At 41.5% G+C, this 22,398-nt stretch overlaps 1 protein-coding gene across 1 annotated transcript in view; it reads left to right on the top strand.

The window, feature by feature from the left end:
• The first annotated feature begins 2,083 nt into the window (after positions 1–2,083).
• Positions 2,084–22,398, top strand: part of tbcd (tubulin folding cofactor D) — a 76,045-nt gene continuing 55,730 nt past the window's right edge. The window contains exons 1-13 of the mRNA XM_083780514.1: positions 2,084–2,702; positions 3,556–3,606; positions 9,363–9,460; positions 9,597–9,698; positions 11,899–12,045; positions 14,479–14,534; positions 16,632–16,764; positions 18,031–18,076; positions 19,228–19,360; positions 20,249–20,391; positions 20,651–20,711; positions 20,903–20,977; positions 22,079–22,173. Of these exons, the coding sequence (XP_083636640.1) occupies positions 2,504–2,702; positions 3,556–3,606; positions 9,363–9,460; positions 9,597–9,698; positions 11,899–12,045; positions 14,479–14,534; positions 16,632–16,764; positions 18,031–18,076; positions 19,228–19,360; positions 20,249–20,391; positions 20,651–20,711; positions 20,903–20,977; positions 22,079–22,173 (1,339 nt within the window). The 5' untranslated portion in view covers positions 2,084–2,503. The remainder of the gene's footprint in view (positions 2,703–3,555; positions 3,607–9,362; positions 9,461–9,596; positions 9,699–11,898; positions 12,046–14,478; positions 14,535–16,631; positions 16,765–18,030; positions 18,077–19,227; positions 19,361–20,248; positions 20,392–20,650; positions 20,712–20,902; positions 20,978–22,078; positions 22,174–22,398) is intronic.

Genomic DNA, 22,398 nt, shown 5'->3' with positions numbered 1-22,398 from the left:
TTACTATACAGGTGTGCCCCCTCGCCACTTTCAACTGCCCCCCCCCCCCCCCCCCCCTTGTTCATTTCATCCTGGAACTTCTATAACCTTTGACCTGCTTGTCATACAGACAACAGATGAGTCGCCTCACTGGACTTGGTTCAGATTCCTTGTCCTTCATTTGTGTGATTGACAGGAGAGATGATCAGAGGAGTAGCCAATGTGAAGTGAGGGGCGGTCTTATCTTATCGTACATCATCATACATCATCTCATTCTGGCCAATCACAATTTGTGTCCTCACCTTGGTCATCAATGTTTGTGTTTACACAAACACTCAAAATTGTCCATTCATTGTCAATGGGAAATTGTGTAGGATAAAGTTTGTGCACACCAAAAGCTGGACACATGAGGCCCTCAAAAAAGCAAGAAGAAAAAGAAGAAAAAATTAATAAATGTATTTACTTTATAAAATAAGTAATTTGGCCTACTGTATCGTGCAGGAAAGGAAGGAGCCTAGTCCTCTCATTTGCGCTAGCCCCTCCTATATACAGGTTTAATGTTTGTTTTTAGTTCAATGTTAAAAACGCCATTGACAATGAAGGGAAAATGTACGTCATCTTGTCCCTAACACAAACATTAAATGCCATTAACAATAAAGATAATTTAATGTTTATTTTGACACCGTTTGTTTGATTCACATCACCATTACATCACCTAATCAACATGAGTTAGACTTTAATATATTAGCGCCACTCACTTCACACAGGTGTGATGTAATACACATAAGAACTCAAAAGCAGTACATAGCAAAGTATTTAATTGTCTCCACCAGGCCGAAGGCATGTGGGGAGAGTATGTTTTGCACTCCGTCCGTCCGTGTGTCCGTGTGTCCGTGTGTCCGTGTGTCCGTGAACAGCTAATCTCGGCCACCGTTAACCCGGTCGATGCCATATTTTGCACACACACTCCCTGGATGCCAACCATGAACCTCTGCCCCAAACTTTCCAGAACGGCCTGTTATAGCGCCACCAGGAGGCCGCTTTGTGCAAAACAAGTTTTTCGATGCCATATTTTGCACACACACTCCCTGGATGCCAACCATGAACCTCTGCCCCAAACTTTCCAGAACGGCCTGTTATAGCGCCACCAGGAGGCCGCTTTGTGCAAAACAAGTTTTTGCACAGTACACCTACAGATTTTGTCCAAACATCACGCAAATTGGTACACAGTCTCTCTAGAGCCATTCAACGAAACGGGTCTTTCAGATTTATCAGACTCCATCCTGATTGGTTAAGATTGGCTTCCAAAGTTCACAGGAGTGCTCAGTTTCAAACAAAATGCTGCAAATCATGAACACATCGCGTGATTTCCGTGAAATTGTGCACCCACATTCCCACTAGGCCGAGGACAAAATGCCACATGAACAATTTCAACTCAGCCTCAAGGTGGCGCTATAACTGGCCGAAAAGTGTTTTTACCTCTAACTGCACGGATCTGTGGATAACCTGGTGGAGACCTGTGCCCGGAAGGGCACTTTTTCTAGTTTAATATCAATCTGAATTTCCTCATTAGTTTGCACTGTACAGCTGTCATAATCCAATAGACATACATAATGGTATACCCGGTAGGTATCTGCATTATAATAATAATAAATAATATAATAATAATAATAATTATTATTATTATTATAATGGTATACCCGGTAGGTATCTGCATTATAATAATAATAAATAATATAATAATAATAATAATAATAATTATTATTATAATGGTATACCCGGTAGGTATCTGCATTATAATAATAATAAATAATATAATAATAATAATTATTATTATTATTATGGTATACCCGGTAGGTATCTGCATTATAATAATAATAAATATAATAATAATAATAATTATTATTATTATTATGGTATACCCGGTAGGTATCTGCATTATAATAATAATAAATATAATAATAATAATAATTATTATTATTATTATAATGGTATACCCGGTAGGTATCTGCATTATAAAGCCGCAGCATAAGAAATCAAATGAGTTGACATAACACAAGCTGAACTGAACCTTCTCGCTCACCGTAGCGGCTAGGGGCGGGGCGGTAACCAGCGTGATGTTGTCGTGAAGAACAGTGAGCACAGAAAACAAGTGGACACATTGTTACAACTTATATTACTGTTGTATTCTTTGTGCGCGTACGTCTTTTTTTTTTGTATTATTAAAGATAGCTATTCTATAAATGTATGTAACTGACGACGCAGACTAAAACTTTATCCGCCTGCTGCACCGCCGCAAAAAGCAAAGAGAACCCAGTTGGGTTTGTTATGTCGCAGTTCCTCCGCGTTAGCCATCTGTCATAGCAACAGTACCATTAGCTTAGAGTCAGCTGGACACTGACACACTGTGCTCAGTGGAGACAGTCTACGGTCAGTCTCCTCTCCAGGTTCTCTGTGTGCGCGCTACTAAGTGAAATTAGACGTCCTTTTCTTTGTTGTTAAAAAACTCAAGCTACAATTAAGCATGGCCCTGACGGAGACGGAGGAGAATAATGGCTGCAGCGGCGAAGGAGGTGGAGGAGGTGAAGCAGCGGAGGTGGTGGCCAAAGCCTGCCTCCTGGGGGAGTTCAGGGAGAGCGCCGAGGCCCGGGCTCTGCTCTGCAGCCTCCCGGAGGTGCACGGCAACGCCACCACCAGAGATGTGGCAGTGGAGAAGTTCCTGGGTGAGATGATGATGATATAAATATATAAAGCACTCACTCACTGTGTCAATCCAGTAGAATAGTTCACCAAAAATATCACTTATTACAGTTATTACACACCCCATGTTTGTGTTCATGGAGATTTGTATATCCCCATTATCACCAAAAACGGGTTCAATATTAGGCAGGAAAAAATAACCGACACCGGGCGGTGGAAAAGGGGCCAAAGAGTCTCCTACTAGTACTGACCGACCGATGACCCGCTCATCAATTTAATAGTGTAGGATTAGGATTTAGGAATGATACAAAAACTAAAAATGGGGGTTTCTGCCTTTTATTGATCGTATAGTAGATTGACAGGAGTTGGGGAGTGACAGAATAGGTTGTCGGGATCGGGATTTGAACCTGTGACACGCTGTCAGACTCACATTTAGCAGCTTATTGCCCGGACCGCCAAGCCAGCCAGCCGCCCATGCAGTGGCATTTCCAGGAATTACATTTTGGGTACACACAATCAGAAACACTAAAGGTGGCTACAGGTGATGGTCCCCTCAGACCCCCACACCTAGAGCACCCCATGACACAAAGGCCGAAAGGCCAATCTGCTGCCCAAATAGTTCTCAGGTTTGGTGTTTGAACTCCTTTGGTCTGCCTTTAGTTTACAGTGATACGCCGCTCTGCGCCCGGGCCTAAAGAGTTATTTTTGATTGATTGAATACTTTATTAACAGTTTGCAATTAGTACAGAGGTACATTTACAATAATTGTTAAAAGGATAACACAATCCCTCTAGGCCGGGGCTTGTTTCCATTGTATCAATTCATTAACTTGTTAGCTAGATACCTCACTCTAACATGGTGCTTATTTTTCTACAGTCATCATGGATCGATACCAGGAGCAGCCGCATCTTCTGGACCCACATCTAGGTAAAACACACGCTTGCACACGCACGGCCGCACACACACACACACACACACACACACACACACACACATACACACACACAATTCAAATTTCAATTCAAAGGGCTTTATTGGCATGAGAAAACATATGTTTACATTGCCAAAGCAAAAAGCACAATACAACAATACAATCAAAACAAAAGTAGTAACAGAAGTATGTGTCTCTGATGTCTTGGCACGCACACACACACACACACACACACACACACACACACACACACACACACACACACACACACACACACACACACACACACACACACACACACACACACACACACACACACACACACACACACACACACTCTCTCTCTCTCTCTCTCAGTGTGGTAGGATGGTGTCTCGTGCTATGTGATTTGAGCCTATGTAAATTGTGCAGCCAATAACCAACATATGTTGGTTATCATCCAGATAGAGTTAGATAGTGCAGAATGGATGGGATTATGGGATTTGTGGTATTGTAAACCGTTCAACCGTGCCTCGCCTGCAAATGGAACTTATTCTATTCACCATTCTAGACAGTCTTGGTTCCTTGGCAACGAATGTGACTCCCATTGAGCTGCATTTATGTATGAAAGGTGCTATATAAATAAAGTTTATTATTATTATTATTATTATTGCGAGAAACCTGGGTGTCCAATTTGACACTGAACTCCGTTTTGAATGCCAGGTAAAAAATGGTAGTACAGACCTGCTTCATGCATTTAAGAAACTACAACATAATTTTTTTTCTCTCTAGTCTACAGGTAATCTTAAGACTTTTGTGAATGCTCTGGTGTATTCTCGCTTAGATTACTGTAATGCTTTGTACTCTGGTTTTAGCCAAAGCCTAATACATCGCCTACAACTGGTTCAAAATGCGGGAGCTAGGCTCATCACAGGTACTAGGCGATATAAGCACATACAACACCGGTCTTAACCCATTCTGACCTGAGATCAGATTCATACGAGGTTTCCACTGGACACACACTGGTCTGATTAACCCATTCTGACCTGAGATCAGATTCTAAAAATGTCAGTCGTTCTTCGATTTTTCCAAAAATAGCAGACCTACAAGCTCGTAGCGCGCCACTCGGTGGCGCGCTATGAGCTTGTAGATCTGCTATTTTTAAATAGCTAAAGCACAACATGATGCTAACACCAAAATGGGTTCCCGTTCAGAATGGTCTAGTGCCTAGCTATCTATGCAATATGGTTGAACTATTATGTGCCGGCACGTATCTGGTCGGCGTCTATTTGAATTTAAGGTGACTCATAATAAGGCTAAATTGGTCACCAAAGTTGTAAAGGCCCCTATGCTCTGGAACAGCTTTACCAGAGGTCAGGTTAACTCAATCATTAACAGGTGTTGTTATTGAAAGGTGGCAGATGTACAGGGAGGAGACGGGAATACAGACGGAATGAACCAGGCGAACTCCAACTGAATTAGCTTAGTAAGGGTTTACTCGCAAGAAAGTAAAGTACAGACAAACAGGATACGCTGTCAATATCGTAGAAGCAACCAGCTCGTCCTAAAATCTGCTCCTTTTATACTCTCTTTTATGTATCTGTTCCAGGGGGGCAGTCAGACAGATATTTTGTGAAGCCTATAAGGAAATCGCGATTCATATAATGGCCTGTTGTGGCGCTGTCATTGGACCCAGAAAAACCCATAGCCCCATAGAAGTCCATGTATTTGGGCCCAACTTCACCTAGACTGTATTACCTTAATAAACATGGTCATGAATACTTTCTGCTTCCAGTCACTAGTTTAAAGTCTCATTTCTAATGTCATAATATTCTTTTTGGAAAATTATGGTCCCATTTATTTAAAAAAATGACCATAAAGTCGCGCATGTTCTGAGGGGCGTGGCTACCGTTACAGTCTATGATCGGGATTCCCCTCCCACTCGAGTCAAAATAAAAACCAACGGAGAAGAAGGGGGGAAGTCCCGCCTCGTTGTCTGGGCCAGCCAATGGCCAGCTGGTCCAAAAGGGAGCCAGCCAATGGCCAGCTGGTCCAAAACGGATCTAGAAAGATGGCGATTTACAGTGCATTAGAATGCAAGGGATTTCAGGCTTCATTTTACGTTCATGTTAGACCCGGGGAACGCTTTGTCCATATTTCTTACAGTCTATGACAGGGAGGAGACAGGAATACAGACGGAATGAACCAGGCAAACTCCAACTGAATTAGCTTAGTAGGGTTTACTCGCAAGAAAGTAAAGTACAGACAAACCGGATACGCTGTCAATATCGTAGAAGCAACCAGCTCGTCCTAAAATCTGCTCCTTTTATACTCTCTTTTATGTATCTGTTCCAATAATTCATAGACCCCTGGATTCCAATATGACATTGTTATTGTGCAATCTTCATTTTGGCGTTCTAGTGGCCTGGTGTTGGCAATAAACCCCTTGTTTGTTACAAAGTTCTCTTCTCTCCTTGGCATTATCTCAGCCAAAAGGATAGACTCTCCTCCAAGCATCTGGTAAAATGTTCACAGAGGCCAAGGCCTCAGTTTAGTGCTGAGTTTGTTATTTATTTTTCTGTTGTTATTTCATTATTGCATTATTGTTGTTGTCTCCACCAGGCCGAAGGCATGGGGAGAGAGTATGTTTTGCACTCCGTCCGTCCGTGTGTCCGTGTGTCCGTGTGTCCGTCCGTCCGTCCGTGACAAGCTAATCTCGGCCACCGTTAACCCGGTCGATGCCACATTTTGCACACACACTCCCTGGATGCCAACGATGAACCTCTGCCCCAAAATTTCCAGAACGGCCTGTTATAGCGCCACCAGGAGGCCGCTTTGTGCAAAACAAGTTTTTGCACAGTACACCTACAGATTTTGTCCAAAAATCCCGCAAATCGTTACACAGTATCTCCATAGTCATGTGCTCAAGACGGATGTGTCTGATATTTCATATTCCATCCTAATTGGCTTAACATTGGCTTTCAAATTTTGCAGGATTGGCCTGTTTTGAACAAAAAACCTCAAATCATGAACGCAGCGTGCAATTTCACCTGAAATCTTTCACGCACTTTCCTACTAGGCTGAGGAATATAGCCCACCCATTTCACATTGCCCTGTTATAGCGCCACCAACAGGTGGATTGTGCATGCGTGCCATCAACACGGATCTGCACCATTTCCCATATTCCATCCTGATTGGCAAAGATTGGAACAAACAAACAAAAAACATGTTTATATTACTCCTAAATATTCCTATCCTCCTGGTGGAGACCTGTGCCCAGAAGGGCACTTTTTCTAGTTTATTGCTGTTTTGTTTTAAAGGTATATTCAGTGATTTCACTCAAAAAACCTTAGGTTTCGTTTTTGGCTGTGGGACCCAGCCTTTCGTCCAATCAGGATAGAGTCAAAAACGAAACCTAAGGTTTTTTGACCCCCAGGGGTTAACTGGGGACAGGGAGGAACTCCTTATATGGCCAGCACACTCTATAGTAGGGAGGATTATCACAACAAAACAAAAAAATAAGTGATATTTGAATTAAGTGAAATCACTGAATATACCTTTAAAAAGTGCTATATATAAAGTTTTATTATTATTATAATGGTAGAAGAATGCTAACAGACCCACAAGATGGAAACTTATCTGGGATGGTCCATCTGCAACATTCTGTGCTGTTGTCCGCTTGGAATCGCAGCCATGGCAGGCAGTCGTGGGAACGGGACTTACAAATTGCAATTAATGACCATCAATGGAAGAAGATTATGCTAAATACTAGTAAAAAGATATGTTGCAACTACAAGCCCCAGGAAATTAAATTCAAGATTATACATAAATTACAAACTACACCATATCAAAGGAGAAAATATGATAACTAGAAAAAGTGCCCTTCTGGGCACAGGTCTCCACCAGGTTATCCACAGATCCGTGCAGTTAGAGGTAAAAACACTTTTGGGCCAGTTATAGCGCCACCTTGAGGCTGAGTTGAAATTGTTCATGTGGCATTTCGTCCTCGGCCTAGTGGGAATGTGCGTGCACAATTTCACGGAAATCACGCGATGTGTTCATGATTTGCAGCATTTTGTTTGAAACTGAGCACTCCTGTGAACTTTGGAAGCCAATCTTAACCAATCAGGATGGAGTCTGAGAAATCTGAAAGACCCGTTTCGTTGAATGGCTCTAGAGAGACTGTGTACTAATTTGCGTGATGTTTGGACAAAATCTGTAGGTGTACTGTGAAAAAACTTGTTTTGCACAAAGCGGCCTCCTGGTGGCGCTATAACAGGCCGTTCTGGAAAGTTTGGGGCAGAGGTTCATGGTTGGCATCCAGGGAGTGTGTGTGCAAAATTTGGCATCGACCGGGTTAACGGTGGCTGAGATTAGCTGGTCACGGACGGACACACGGACACACGGACACACGGACACACGGACACACGGACGGACGGACGGACGGACGGACGGAGTGCAAAACATACTCTCCCCATGCCTTCGGCTGGTGGAGACAAAGACTGCTCTGGTACATGTCTAAAATGTAAGGAAAACGTGGGCACATATGTGCATCTAATGTGGCTCTATCCTATGGTACTGTGCTACGTTGTCAATACTACAATGTTGGATTGAGGATGTTGTTCCATCTGTCTCAACTATCAAGTTGGCTCCATAATGTTCTACAACTGCTCCCACTAGAACGGCTCACACATGTTCTCCATGGAGACGTGGATGGATTTTTCTTAGTTTGGGGCCCAGTTGTGGAATACATGGGAGGAGAATATGCAGAAATATTATCAAGGGAATTAGCTAATTAAGGAACCATTCCTGTTAAGTACGAAGGTTTTATAATTTCAAAGACTATATGAATATACATATATAAGTAGTAAGAAGAAGATGATCTATGGACATATGTATGCAGGTATGTCTGTGTTAGTCTGTCTATGTATATGTGTGTCATGTATCAGTTTGTGCAAAAATGAAAAATAAAATGATTGAAAGAAATGGCAGCCATGACTATTATCAAAACATTTCGTCTCTGCTATCATCACCTTCATCGCCCTTGTGGCCCAGGCCTTTAAGCCATTCTGACCGGGCACCCATTTTGGTGTTGGCATCATGTCGTGCTTTAGCTATTGAAAAATAGCAGATCTACAAGCTCATATCGCGCCACCGAGTGGCGCGATACGAGCTTGTAGGTCTGCTATTTTTGAAATAAATCGAAGAACGACTGACATTTTTAGAATCTGATCTCAGGTCAGAATGACACACACACACACACACACACTCTCTCTCTCTCAGTGTGGTAGAAGTTGAATGGGCTAATTATGTTTTCAGCACTGGTATATTCGTCTGGTTTCCAGGCTAGGCCAGCATAACTGCTTCTGTGCAACTCAAGAGATCCTTTTATGTTTCTGCTCAACACCATTTGTTGGAATATCTAGCCTTTGGTCCACAATCCACATGAGTTCTTCTCCTCTGCCATTGACCTCGGAATGGCAAATTGAAACCAGCTGTGTGTATGTGTGTGTGTCTCTCTCTCTCTCTCTCTCTCTCTCTCTCTGTATGTGTCATTGTCTTGTAATGTTCATTGTTGTTTTTTGTTTACTTGGATGAAAAAGGAAAAATCATCAATCATCATGTGATAAATGACATGGCAAATTTTTTAGGCACTACAGTATCGGTAACTTTGCCGATACTGGTTTCGAAACGAATGTGAAGTATCTGACAATTCCTTCTTACATAGCCTTTGTTTGAAGCTATTTGTTTTCTTCCCAAAACTTTCCAACAGAGTGGATGTTGAACATGTTGTTGGACTTGGTGAGAAGCGAGAAGTCTCCACCTATGCTGGTTCATCTGAGCTTCAAATGTCTCTACATTATCTCGAAGGTCAGCCAAAAGCCGTACTCTCTTTCGACTGTCCAGGTTGCTCTCTGTGTAATGTGGTTGTTAGTACAGTGGATGAACGAATGAACCCCTCTCTAAATTAAGTCTGTTACTTGTTTTTTTTTTGTTTTCTGAGCAGGTGAGGGGTTATAAAATCTTCATGCAGCTCTTACCTCATGAGGTCGCTGATGTGCAGCCAGTTCTGGACCTACTGTCCAGACAGGATCCTAAAGAAACTGAGGTAAGCTTACAATGAAAAGCCTGCAGTGCTTCCTAATAGGGATGCACCGATCCGATACTCGTATCGGAGATCGGCGCCGATCCAGGCTAAAATTCTAGATCGGGTATCGGATCGGTGGCCGATCCATTATCTGATCCGATCCGATAATTATGTGTAATTACAGTATGAAAACAACTCTACCTCCTCTGTGACACAGCAGTGTAGTATTGACAGTATAACATGTGGAATGCAGCCAGGCTAGCCTGCGCACACATTAACCTGGTCTAATTGTTGCACAGTTATTTAATAAATAATTCAGTGCATTTATATCTGTGTTTGTTACATTTTGTTTTACAAAGTTGGGAAAGTAATGTTTAAGTCAAGCCTTGATGTTGCCTTGCAAAATAATGATTCCAGACTCCACACAGTGAGGCATACAGCTTAATAGGTTATTACGTTTCTTTGTGGGGGGTATCGGATCGGTACTCTGTATCGGCAGATACTGGACCCCCATGTATCGAAATCGGTATCGAATGCCAAAAAGCCGGATCGGTGCATCCCTACTTCCTATATATGTCTGAATAGAATACTTTAGTGTACAATGTACTGTAGGGGTGCAATAATTAAACTAATGATAATACATCTAGAATTTGACACATTGTGAACTTAGGTTGGCGATATATGCCTGATACTGACTGTTGTATTGTAAAGTGCATAGTGCCGTTTTCATGCCAGGTGTTACTTTTCTCATATGCAGAATATTATCCCATTCTGACCTGAGATCAGATTCATACGAGTTTTCCACTGGACACACACTGGTCTGATTAACCCATTCTGACCTGAGATAAGATTCTAAAAATGTCAGTCGTTCTTCGATTTTTCAAAAAAAATAGCAGACCTACAAGCTCGTATCGCGCCACTCGGTGGCGCGATATGAGCTTGTAGATCTGCTATTTTTCAATAGCTAAAGCATAACATGATGCTGACACCAAAATGGGTGCCCGGTCAGAATGGGTTATAACAAATCAGTGTGGGAGTGGCTAATGGCCTGGTTCAGGTGGATGAGTGACGGTTCCATCTGGGGGAAGATACTGTTTCTCAGTCTGGATGTATGCGGGCATGAATAGTTTTATAACACCTTGTGTATGGGCAAACAAGGGGTGGCATGGGTGAGTTTGGGCCCTTGGTGATGTTGATTGAACCCACTGAGCTGCTCTTCTTCCCAGCGGAGTCCTGCCCCATGCAGGAGCTAACTCTTTCCATAGACATAGCACTCTATAGTGTACGATGCATTACGCAATGCATCGTTTCATTATATAGATGTTCCACTGTTAGGTTTTTAGCTCACGCATGATTCTTGATTACTTGATTTCTATGTATTTGATTTATTACCTTGTTTTGTTCTTGCTTACTGTAAATCGCTCTGGATTAAGTGCCAATTGCCTAAATTGTAAATGAGCAGTTAACCCATTCTGAACGGGAACCCATTTTGGTGTTAGCATCATGTTATGCTTTAGCTATTGAAAAATAGCAGATCTACAAGCTCATAGCGCGCCACCGAGTGGCGCGCTACGAGCTTGTAGGTCTGCTATTTTTGAAAGAAATCGAAGAACGACTGACATTTTTAGAATCTGATCTCAGGTCAGAATGGGTTCATCAGACCAGTGTGTGTCCAGTGGAAACCTCGTATGAATCTGATCTCAGGTCAGAATGGGTTAAGTCCACACTAATTATCCATAATGTATAAATGATGGATATGGGGCCAGGACAGCTAGGCCTTTTCGGGGAGGGGTCAGAATAAATTATAGACTCAGACTGTTATTCGTCTCAACTGCTCAATTGTTGACTCTTGAAGTTGTTTCTGGACTTTCTGGACCTTGTGGACATGTGGTCTCACGATGATATGATTTTACTGCATACTCAAACACTCATACATACACATACTTTATTTTATTTTTATTTATTTTTTTGCGGCTTACGCCTTTTATTGATTTTTGAAGGGACAGACAGACAGTAGGCTGACAGGAAACGGGAGAGAGATGGGGGATGACATGCAGTAAAGGCCGTGTCGGGCTCGGGAGTCGAACCCGCGGCACACTGCGACTGGATTACCAGTCAGGTGCCCAGACCGTTACGCCACGGCCTGGGCCACATACACATACTTTGACTCAGGACTTTGCAATGATGTAATGTATCTCTCACCCCTGCCGCTTCTTCCCAGATCTGGGAAACCCGCTACATGCTGCTGCTGTGGCTCTCTATGACCTGTCTCATACCCTTTGACCTTTCCCGTCTGGACGGCTACCTGGACTCAGAGGCTGGCCAGACCAGAGAGCCCACCATGGATCGCATCCTTTCTCTTGTCAAGGTAACCTCACAATGATATGTTGTTTTCTTTAACCCATTAAGACCTGAGGACCCGATTCTACAAATGTCTTCTTAAATCCTATCCTAGAGATAATCTAGTATGGTTCTATAGCAGTGCTGCTCAAACTATGCTCAAGAACCCCTATAGAATTATATGTAGGCTATTTGGCCACAGACCTCCATTTCAAAATACGTTGTTCCAGGTACCCCCCAGAAGCAAAGATTTGAGAGGTGATAAAATGGTTACCAATGTAATCAAAAAAGTCAACCAAAGAACAAGATTCCTTTACAGGACCTCCTCACTGGTCAACAAAAACACCTTGAATACTAACAGGAGCCCTTGTACAAGATTTATTCGACTATGCATGCACCTCTTGGTACCACAGCACCTCAAAGGCCCTTAAAACAAGGCTCCAGACCTCCCAAAACAAACTGGTCAGGCTCCTACTTGGCCTCACCCCCTGAACCCACCTCACCTCACCAACCAAGATACCCATGTACCTGTCTAAATACTTCCTTATTAATGTTAACGAAGTCCACACTCACAACACCAGAGGGAGTGCAACAAATCATGTGCAACCCAGATTCGGCTCAAACAAGGGACTAAATTATTTTCGCACCTATGCCACCAAAATGTTGAATGCCCTACCAACAGTCATTAAGACATGGGAATCCCTTGATTCCTTCAAAACCGCTCTCAAAGGTTACCTACCGACGGCTGCAATTCTAAACTGGCCCCCGTAAAATCCCCCCCCACCCACCCCTTTTCCCCCTCACTATATGTTTCTTTTTACCTCCTTTATGATGAATTCCTGTTCTGTTCTTTGGCTATATAGAAGTGTCTATTTGTACGTCTCTAAATGTTTTGATGAATTGAACAAGGTGGACCCTCTTGTAAACAAGTGTAATGCTGTATTGAGTCGTCCACTCACAGTTAACAGTCTTTGTATTGAGTTGCGCTTGAAACTGTTAATACATATTTCAATCAATCAATCAAAAGTTAAAATCGTTTGCTGGGAAAGAATAAATATTCAAAGATTTTCGCCACATTTTCAGGATGTTTCAAAAATAGCAGATCTACAAGCTCGTAGCGCGGCACTCTGTTCCGTGCTATGAGCTTGTAGATCCCCAGGACTTTTTTGTGTTATCCTTTTAGCCTTAATCTCTGACTGTACCACATGCTGTTTACATTTCTGACTAATATAGTATTCAATCAATCAAATGATAGGAAAACATTGGGCAAAAAATTGCAGATCTCCAAGCTCACAACGCGTCACAGTGGGACATGTTATGAGCTTGTAAGTCAGCTATTTTCGGCAATTCGATTTGGTGTAGAGGGCAAAAAAGAGGGAGCCAAGTATAGCCGGTCAATGAAGTATAGGGTTTAAGTGGTTTGGATATAGCTTTAATGCCTGTGGTGTGTTGTCTTGGGAATATTTTCATTTGTGTTTGTTTTTCTAAAGAGCATGTCTGCTAATGACTGCATTTACCGTGTCTTATCAATGAATAATTTATTCCACATTCACTTAAGTTAACACATCATCATAATGAATCTGTTGAGCACTTATCGTAGCTCAGTGCAGGCAGCATATGTCTTGGTTGGATATTAATTTTGGATTCTTAATGTTTAACAATAATATGTGATTGGCTGCAGAGTAACATCATTTGTACCTCCAAGATTTTCTAACTAGTCGAAATCACATCAGCTGACCACAATGCAAACATTGTGTGTGATTTGTCAGCAATTCATATTCATATTAATGTTGAATGGGTGTGCTGTTAACTGTTAACTAATGTATCAAAAAAATAATTCACCCACTTTTACTTGTAAATCTGTGATGTGACGATAAAGCTTATTCTGATTCTTATTCTGAACATTTAGTTCTCAAAGTGAAACGCTATTTCAAAACAATTTTGTCCGCAGATGCAAATAACTTATTTAGTTTCAACCAAAGTTATTTGCACTTTCGTTATGTTGCCTGTTTTAGTCGATTTGAAGGCCTGCATCTTGACAGGAGTATTCTGGAGAAGATCACAATTAGATGTGGCCCAGAGCCACCACATGTAATGACCTGCAGTGATATGATGATTGTATAAAAGGGCTGGCTGATGTGGACAAAACGACATTTCAATCAACATGTTTGACCAAATACCTGATAATATTGCAAAAATACTTTTGCCATTTTGGAAAAAACTTGAAAATATTGAAAGTATAAAATGAGACACAAGTGATTCAACCCAATAAAAGACAACACTTAAGACTTATGTATTACTTCTACATTACCGTATGTCCAAAATCGAACACGATATCTAGTCTCATGATAATGAGATCATAATGAGATAATGATCAGTGTAATACCAATATACTGTATTGCCAAGCCCTATTGTACAATTATGATGGTGGATTAACAACATGCATTTTGTTGGTTTACAGTCCTATCTAACTGTCAGCGATAAATCCAGAGATGCTGCATCTGTATTGGTATCAAAGTAAGTACACACTGGAACTGATCGCTGAATTTATGCTCCATCACACAACAGTGTCGCTTGTCCTTTGGGGGAGTCTCTGTTGCCTTCAAGGCTTTTCCAGTGTAATGTAAGGGGAAGTTCATGACGTCAGCTCCTGTCAGACATTTGTTTATTTATTAGAAAGTTGGTGACATGGAGTCTGTTCCATTTCCAGACCACAACCATTTCAGGAAGTGTCCACTTGGCGTGACATAGCCAAAGACAATACGAGAGGAAGCAAAGACAACCGTCCTCCATTTCCTGTATACATAATGTGTATCGTGTCAGATGGGTTTAGGAAACCTGTGTGTCTCTTAACCCATTCTGACCTGAGATCAGATTCATACGGAGGTTTCCACTGGACACACACTGGTCTGATTAATTCCAATGAAGAAGTGCAGCGACCACGCCCATTTAGGAGCCCCAGTTTGTGTATACATTCGTTTTGAGGCTGAATCTTGGCAGTAGGTACACTACTTTTAGTCACCACTTTGTCCACGACACGGTGGGGATTCAACTGATTGGTCAGCTTGGGTCCCGTGACCGTCGCTAATCTCTGTGGATTTAGACTAGCAGAGTGCAAGTGACGCATTATTAAATAAGCAAGTGATGTATTCATAAATAATCTACGATCATTCACATTTTAGCAAACAAGCACTGCACATTCCCACCTCTTTCAGTGCTTTAACAGACCATGTTCAAAAGTCTCACTGCTATTGTTGTCTTGTCTCTTCCACCGTGCTGCTTCGTATCACTGAATGTATGAGAGAGAATGTAAACATGATCATATGGAGGTTTTCCAGGATTAATGCATGACACTGCATTCTAGTTTTATATGGAGGTTTTCCAGGATTAATGCATGACACTGCATTCTAGTTTTGCAGGATTAATGCATGACACTGCATTCTCGTTTTGCAGGACTATAAATCACTCTGCATGAGATGTCTCAACATAGAAGTATAATTCAGCCTTTAGCCTTTCAAAAAAATGAAACCATGCATGAGGAACAATGCTGTACTATGCTGCTTTTTGTCATTAGTTTTGATGTGTATAACATTTATCAAATAGCCTTTGTATGATCTAATCTGGAGCTAATCATCAGAGGAACACACAAAGCTTGTTGCTGCTCGTCGACACTAATTAACTAAAGCGGCGGCTCTCAAACCTCTTCATGTCAAGGACCTCCACATTGATACGTATTAGGCCGCAGACTCATCTGAAAGGCTTTTGTGCCAGGGACCCCCAAAAGATAAGATTTGTGTCAAAGTTTTTCAAAATTATAATCACTAGCCCTTACCCGTTGTGAGATATTTGCCCCCCCCCCCCCTTGTGGACGTGGGGGGTACTGCGCCCGGGTGCGTTTGTAATTGACTAATCAATTCATTAATAATCATTAACGTGTCAAATCGAAAAAAGGGCTTCGTTACGCCCTCCACATGCATATGGTCAATGCCTGTGTGAAAAGTGAGTGATTGGTGCAGGCAGTAAGGAGTTACGGCAGTGTTTCTGACAGACACACAGACACACACACTCAGACATTGTTAGAATTATAGTATGATGATGATGATGATTTGTAGTTTTTTCAAAATAGCAGATGTATACAGAGTAGGGTTAAAGCTTTTAGACTGATTTTGATGCTATATTAAGTAATTCTGCTGAACTAAACTAATTAGTGCCTTTCCATTGCATGTGTATCAATCATCTAAACAAGCTATGTTAATCACTCATAATGAACCACATGAACACTAGTGTCCCTTTTCTTGTGCACACATTTTAAATAAGCTTGCGATGGATGCGTTGTTTTGAGCTTGTAGATCGGCTAGTTTTGTGTAGAGGGCAAAAAGTATTGACTCCCGCACGGCACGGATGGGTAAATATATAGGACTCCAACAAAATATAGGGTTTAAATGGTTAATACTATACATTTATAATTACTTATAAACCAGAGAAAGTTGCAATTAATTTACAAACCAGTGGAGGGCAACCACGTGTCTTTAAGATGGCTCCCCTGATGATGTCACAGGATTGTATGACATTTCTTTACACTGATGTGTCATTAATTAATGCTTGCCCGTGCAGGTTCATGACACGCCCAGACGTCAAACTGAAACGCCTGGGAGACTTCTTGGACTGGTGTCTCACCACCATATCCCAGACAAATGACCAGTCAGTGTCTGGCATAATGGTGCTGGATGGTGCCCTCAAGTCTCTGGTAATCACCTGAGCTCACTCACTCAGCTGTGTGTGTGTGTTGTGTGTGTGTGTGTGTGTGTGTGTGTGTGTGTGTGTGTGTGTGTGTGTGTGTGTGTGTGTGTGTGTGTGTGTGTGTGTGTGTGTGTGTGTGTGTGTGTGTGTGTGTGTGTGTGTGTGTGTGTGTGTGTGTGTGTGTGTGACTGTGTGCGTGTGTGTGTGCGTGCGCAAACAAACGTGGATTTCGGTTGTTTCCGTGTGTGCTGTAATTTGCAGAGGGTAGTTTACAAGAACTAACATGACTGCCTGGTATGTAATTACGGTAGCTAATGTGGTTTTGGCAGGTGCATGATGCACCTGCTGCATGCATTTTAACCCATTCTGACCTGAGATCAGATTCATACGAGGTTTCCGCTGGACACACACTGGTCTGATCGACCCATTCTGACCTGAGATCAGATTCTAAAAAATGTCAGTCGTTCTTCGATTTTTCAAAAGTAGCAGACCTACAAGCTCGTATCGCGCCACTCGGTGGCGCGATATGAGCTTGTAGATCTGCTATTTTTCAATAGCTAAAGCATAACATAATGCTGACACCAAAATGGGTGCCCGTTCAGAATGGGTTAAACCAGGTGACTTATTCTTCAACGCTAAACTGCTCCTTAGGCCTGATGTATACTTGGGCGTTTGCCACATGAATTGCGTCTGAAATGGCTGATTTACTAGGTCGCAATGCCTGATGCTTTGTGAGCTTGTAGATCAGCTATTCTCGGCGAGCGAATATATTATCCATCAGGTGATTACCCCTTGATTCCCCCCATATTTTAATGTATTTCTACAGCATTATTCCTACTCTGCAAATCATTCTATAGTGATAAAGCCACTTTAAATCACTTACTGCATCAATTATTTTAATTTAATTCATCCCCGAAGCGATCGCCAGCAGACATTATTGGCATTGAAAGTGGCAATGCATGTTTTGTAACCGTCCGTTTGTGCGTCACGCCTGTGAAGTCAAACTGGTGCTTGGGGCGTTCAAAACTGGCTCTGTTTGCTCACACAGCAAGCCTGCAGGGGTTATACTTGCAAACTCTGTTCTTAGGAGTTTCAAAAATGATTGAAAGGCACAAGAAAACATCTACTATAGACTGTGAGGGTGGCCTAACGTGAAGTGTGATGTTTAATTTCAACAAAGTGCTTGTTTATGTGTGGATTTGGGGTATTTGGGTTGTACATAGTGTCCTCCAGTATGGGGAAATGATCTGCTGTCTCTGTTTGTTTTCCCTAGGCTCAGCTTTTCAAACATGGGAAACGGGACGACTTCCTACAGTATGGTAAATAATCCATCAGACCTTTTTTCTGAATCAAATAAATTGGAATATCTGTCCATTTCACTCCCAAGATGAATGAAATGAAATGAATTTATTCATTTAAGATTTCTCTGTATATAACGGTATGAATTCCTGATTCATTTAATGAAATGAACATGTTGTACATTCTTTAACCCATTCTGACCGGGCACCCATTTTGGTGTTGGCATCATGTTGTGCTTTAGCTATTGAAAAATAGCAGATCTACAAGCTCACATCGCGCCACCGAGTGGCGCGATACGAGCTTGTAGGTCTGCCATTTTTGAAAAATCGAAGAACGACTGACATTTTTTTAATCTGATCTCAGGTCAGAATGGGTTAATAATGAAACTGTTAGGATGTAATAGACATTTTTTTAATCTGATCTCAGGTCAGAATGGGTTAATAGATTGGTATGCTTTTTTAACCCATCAAAACCGGGAAAGCATCTGTGTCATTTTAGATTTTATCATTGGCCTGCGAGTTTGTACATCTGCTATGACTATATTTGTGTTTATGTAGACTTATGTAGACTTGCTTTCACATTGTGTATTTTTTGTGACTACATGACATGAGTAACCCTGGGTAGGATAATTGTTGCAGTTGCAGCCTCTGTGTGTGTGTACATGCTTGGACCCGTTGTTGATATGATGTTATTGTTATCATCTATCAGTGTTGTTTTTGTCGACTAAAACTAAGACGAAAAATGTTCGTCGACTACCTTTTTTCACTGACGAAAACTAAATGGAAACTAAGCTATGATGACTAAAACTAAGACTACAATTATTGACAATTTCGTTAACAGCTAAAAACTAGACTAAATGCTAGGAAGGGACTAGTGGGCAAGAGATCCAGTATAAGTCAGTTTACACTTGGTTGCATGCTGAAAATAGCAGATCTACAACCTCACAACACATCGTTGTGAGCTTGTAGATCGGCTATTTTCAGCAAGTGTAAAATCAGTCATCAGTCAACTGTAGAGTTAGTAGACTAAAATCTTAGGACATTTAGTCGACTAAAACCTAGGTGACTAAAACTAAATGAAAACTATTCAAGAGACTATGACTAAAAGTCAAAATTTGCTGGCCAAAAACAACACTGTCATCTATCTACACATTGTTGTATTTGTTCCGCAGCACCTACAGTCCTACAATGTCTGGAACGCAAGCGTCTGTCAGAGAGCAGCCAGGCCATGCTGAGGAAGTTTGGGGTTAAACTGATCCAAAGGCTGGGCCTCACCTTCCTCAAGCCACGGCTGGCCAAGTGGAGGTCAGTCTTGGGGTTGGGACTGGTTGAAATAATGCATACATACTGTATATGAAGTCGTGTTGTTTTACTCCTGTCCATTATTTCATGGGAGATTACCCAACAAACACTGATGTTAGATCACGTCAGCTGATTGGGTTAAAGTTTGTCATTCAGTAACACATAAAGATGAATCCCTTGCTTGTCCTGTCACATCGAGACCACATCAAATCCACAAATAACCACAACATCGAGTTAAAGAAATCCCAGTTTATAATGAAGACGTCCTGTTTCTTTCTTTTGGTCTCTGAAAAAAAGAAGTGAGTAGAAGTTTTTAACTGTGACAAAGGTTTAGTTGTAGCATGTTCCAGCATGCTGAAAGTAGACAAGTGATTTATTACTGACGTACTGTATGTTTGGCTAAGTGACATTTTGACTTTGATTTCTTCGTTATAGACACCTCTGTCTTGTAGTGAAAATGTCAAATAAGCTGCAACACTATTTCCCTGGTCCTTTTCATCAAGCCGCTCTCAATGCATTCTGAATCTGATCAGCCGCTACAGAAACCAGTCTGAAACGGCACTGTTACTGCAAATCGCTCGGATCTGCTCTGGAGAACCGGATTATATATATATAATATATATATATATATATATATATAGCTGTTAGAGTGTCCGCCCGGGGTTCGATCCCCGGCCGGGTCATACCAAAGACTGTTAAAAATGAGACCCAATGCCTCCCTGCTTGACACTCAGCATCAATGGGTTGGATTCGGGGGGTCAAATCAACTAGTCAAATGATTCCCGAGTGCGGCACGGCTGTGGCTCACCGCTCCAAGAGATGGGTCAAATGCGGAGAACAAATTTCACTGCGGTAACGTGTGTGACAAATCGTACGACTTTGACTTTTAAGGTACCAGAGAGGAAGTCGCTCACTTGCAGCCAACCTGGCCGTGTCCCAAGCTACTACGACTGTCGAAGCCGTGACTCCAGATGTGGAGATGCGGGATCAGGACGAGGACTATGACATTCCGGAGGAATTGGAGAACGTCATTGGTCAGTCTCTCTGCCTCAGTGCCTCTGCTCCGCTTGCTTCATCATAGATATAATGCAGCTTCATCACCATTTCCGATTAATTGAAAATGGAGGACCTCAATGTAAATACGTCTTAGCGCTTTTCTGGGGTTGTCCTCTTATAGCAGACCTTGTATTGAACTGTGCTTACTGTACTCTACAAACTGTTAATACAACTTCCAATCAATCAACGTCTCTGTGTTCAGACACTCACATTTTTGTGTGCATGCTATTTTCACAGAGCAACTGCTGATTGGACTGAAAGACAAGGAAACCATTGTCCGCTGGTCTGCAGCGAAGGGGTAACATCAGTACACTGTACACGCACTACACACCATTCAGTTGTAGAATATTACAATGAATGAATGATACTTTAATTCTAAACGTTTGGTATCATCATGACATCATGTCACGGTGGAACATGCTCTGAGTGTCGAGTTGTTCCGTTTTGTAAGACTACATGTGTGGTCTCTGTGTGTGTTCTGGTCCCCAGCGTTGGCCGGGTAACGGGCCGGCTGCCCAAGGAGCTGGCAGATGAGGTGGTTGGGTCAGTGCTGGACTGCTTCAGGTAAATAGTTAGATAAATATTAAATACGTAAAACATGACAGGGAAAATTATCTCTTCTCTTTCCAGTGGTGGGAAAAGTAATGTCTCAAATGTTTCACTTAAGTAAAAGTATCAATACTGCAATGTAGAAGAGTACAAGTAAAAGTGTGGAATTCAACATTTACTTGAGTAAAAGTACAAAAGTATTGACATCAAAATGTACCTAAAGTAACACAAGTAAAAGTACTCATTATGCAAAATGTCCCATTGTAAGTTTTCAAATGTTTAAACCAATCCAATTTGGCTTAGTTTGTTTTAGTTTGTTTTGTAAATCTGATTTGCAAAACACAGAAACAGGAAAAACTGGGGGCGCCTGCTGGCCTAGTGGTCCAGACGCATAGGCTCTGGCCTGACAGCGTGTCGCGTGTTCGAGTCCCGTTCATGACGACCTTTGCTGCATGTCTCTCCCCTTCTCTCTCTCTCTCTTTCCTGTCAGTCTTCACTTTACTTTAAACTATCAATAAAGGCAGAAAACATAATTATATATATATATATATATATATATATATATATATATATAAAATAAAGAAAGAACCCTCTAACACCCGCATTAATTTCTACTTGCAAAAAATTGATTTCAACATTACTACAACTTTGTACTACTAGGACTAAGACTAAAAAATATGTTAAAATTAATTATATAATAAATTAATAATTTACATTTGGGGGATATCTTTCACAATAATGAATAAAACATGTTCTAGACATTCTAATGATCACAAAAAAACATATTACAATTATTTTACCTACTTTTATTAGGGTAAAGGTCAAAAGTCTTAGGTTAAAAAATGTTCGAAAGTCCAGTCCAGACATTTTTTATTTGTGTGAATTTCAGCCTCTGTGGGGGGGTATTTATATGCAAATATCACGACCAATGGCATTGAAATGGCATTGCAATGAACATCACTGATGACGTTTAGGTGAAAAAAGAACAGAAAAAAAATATAATAATTTTGTAATTAAATTAAATAAAATTGTTGCTAAAAAGCAACGCTGGGTCTTAGAGGGTTAAAGAAGAATAAAAAAGGTTCAGACATGTCGTCATATGCTGTATGTTCTCAGCTTCCAGGAAACGGACAATGCTTGGCATGGTGGTTGCCTGGCACTGGCAGAGCTGGGCAGAAGAGGCCTGCTGCTGCCCTCCAGACTCAGAGATGGTAGGTGTCAACATCATTTACAGTGAAGTAGCCATCATTTCTTTTATGTTTTTCTTCAGTTCCGTACGGGTGCATGGGGATGTTTACATGTCACCACAACTAGGGATGCACCGATCCGGCTTTTTGGCATTTGATACCGATTTCGATACATGGGGGTCCAGTATCTGCCGATAGAGTACCGATCCGATACCCCCCACAAAGAAACGTAATAACCTATTAAGCTGT

Source organism: Protomyctophum parallelum (genome assembly GCF_964188405.1).
Source record: "Protomyctophum parallelum genome assembly, chromosome: 13".
NCBI lineage: Eukaryota > Metazoa > Chordata > Actinopteri > Myctophiformes > Myctophidae > Protomyctophum > Protomyctophum parallelum.
The sequence above is the reverse complement of the archived record's forward strand: the minus strand, read 5'-3'. Positions and strand labels throughout refer to the sequence as shown.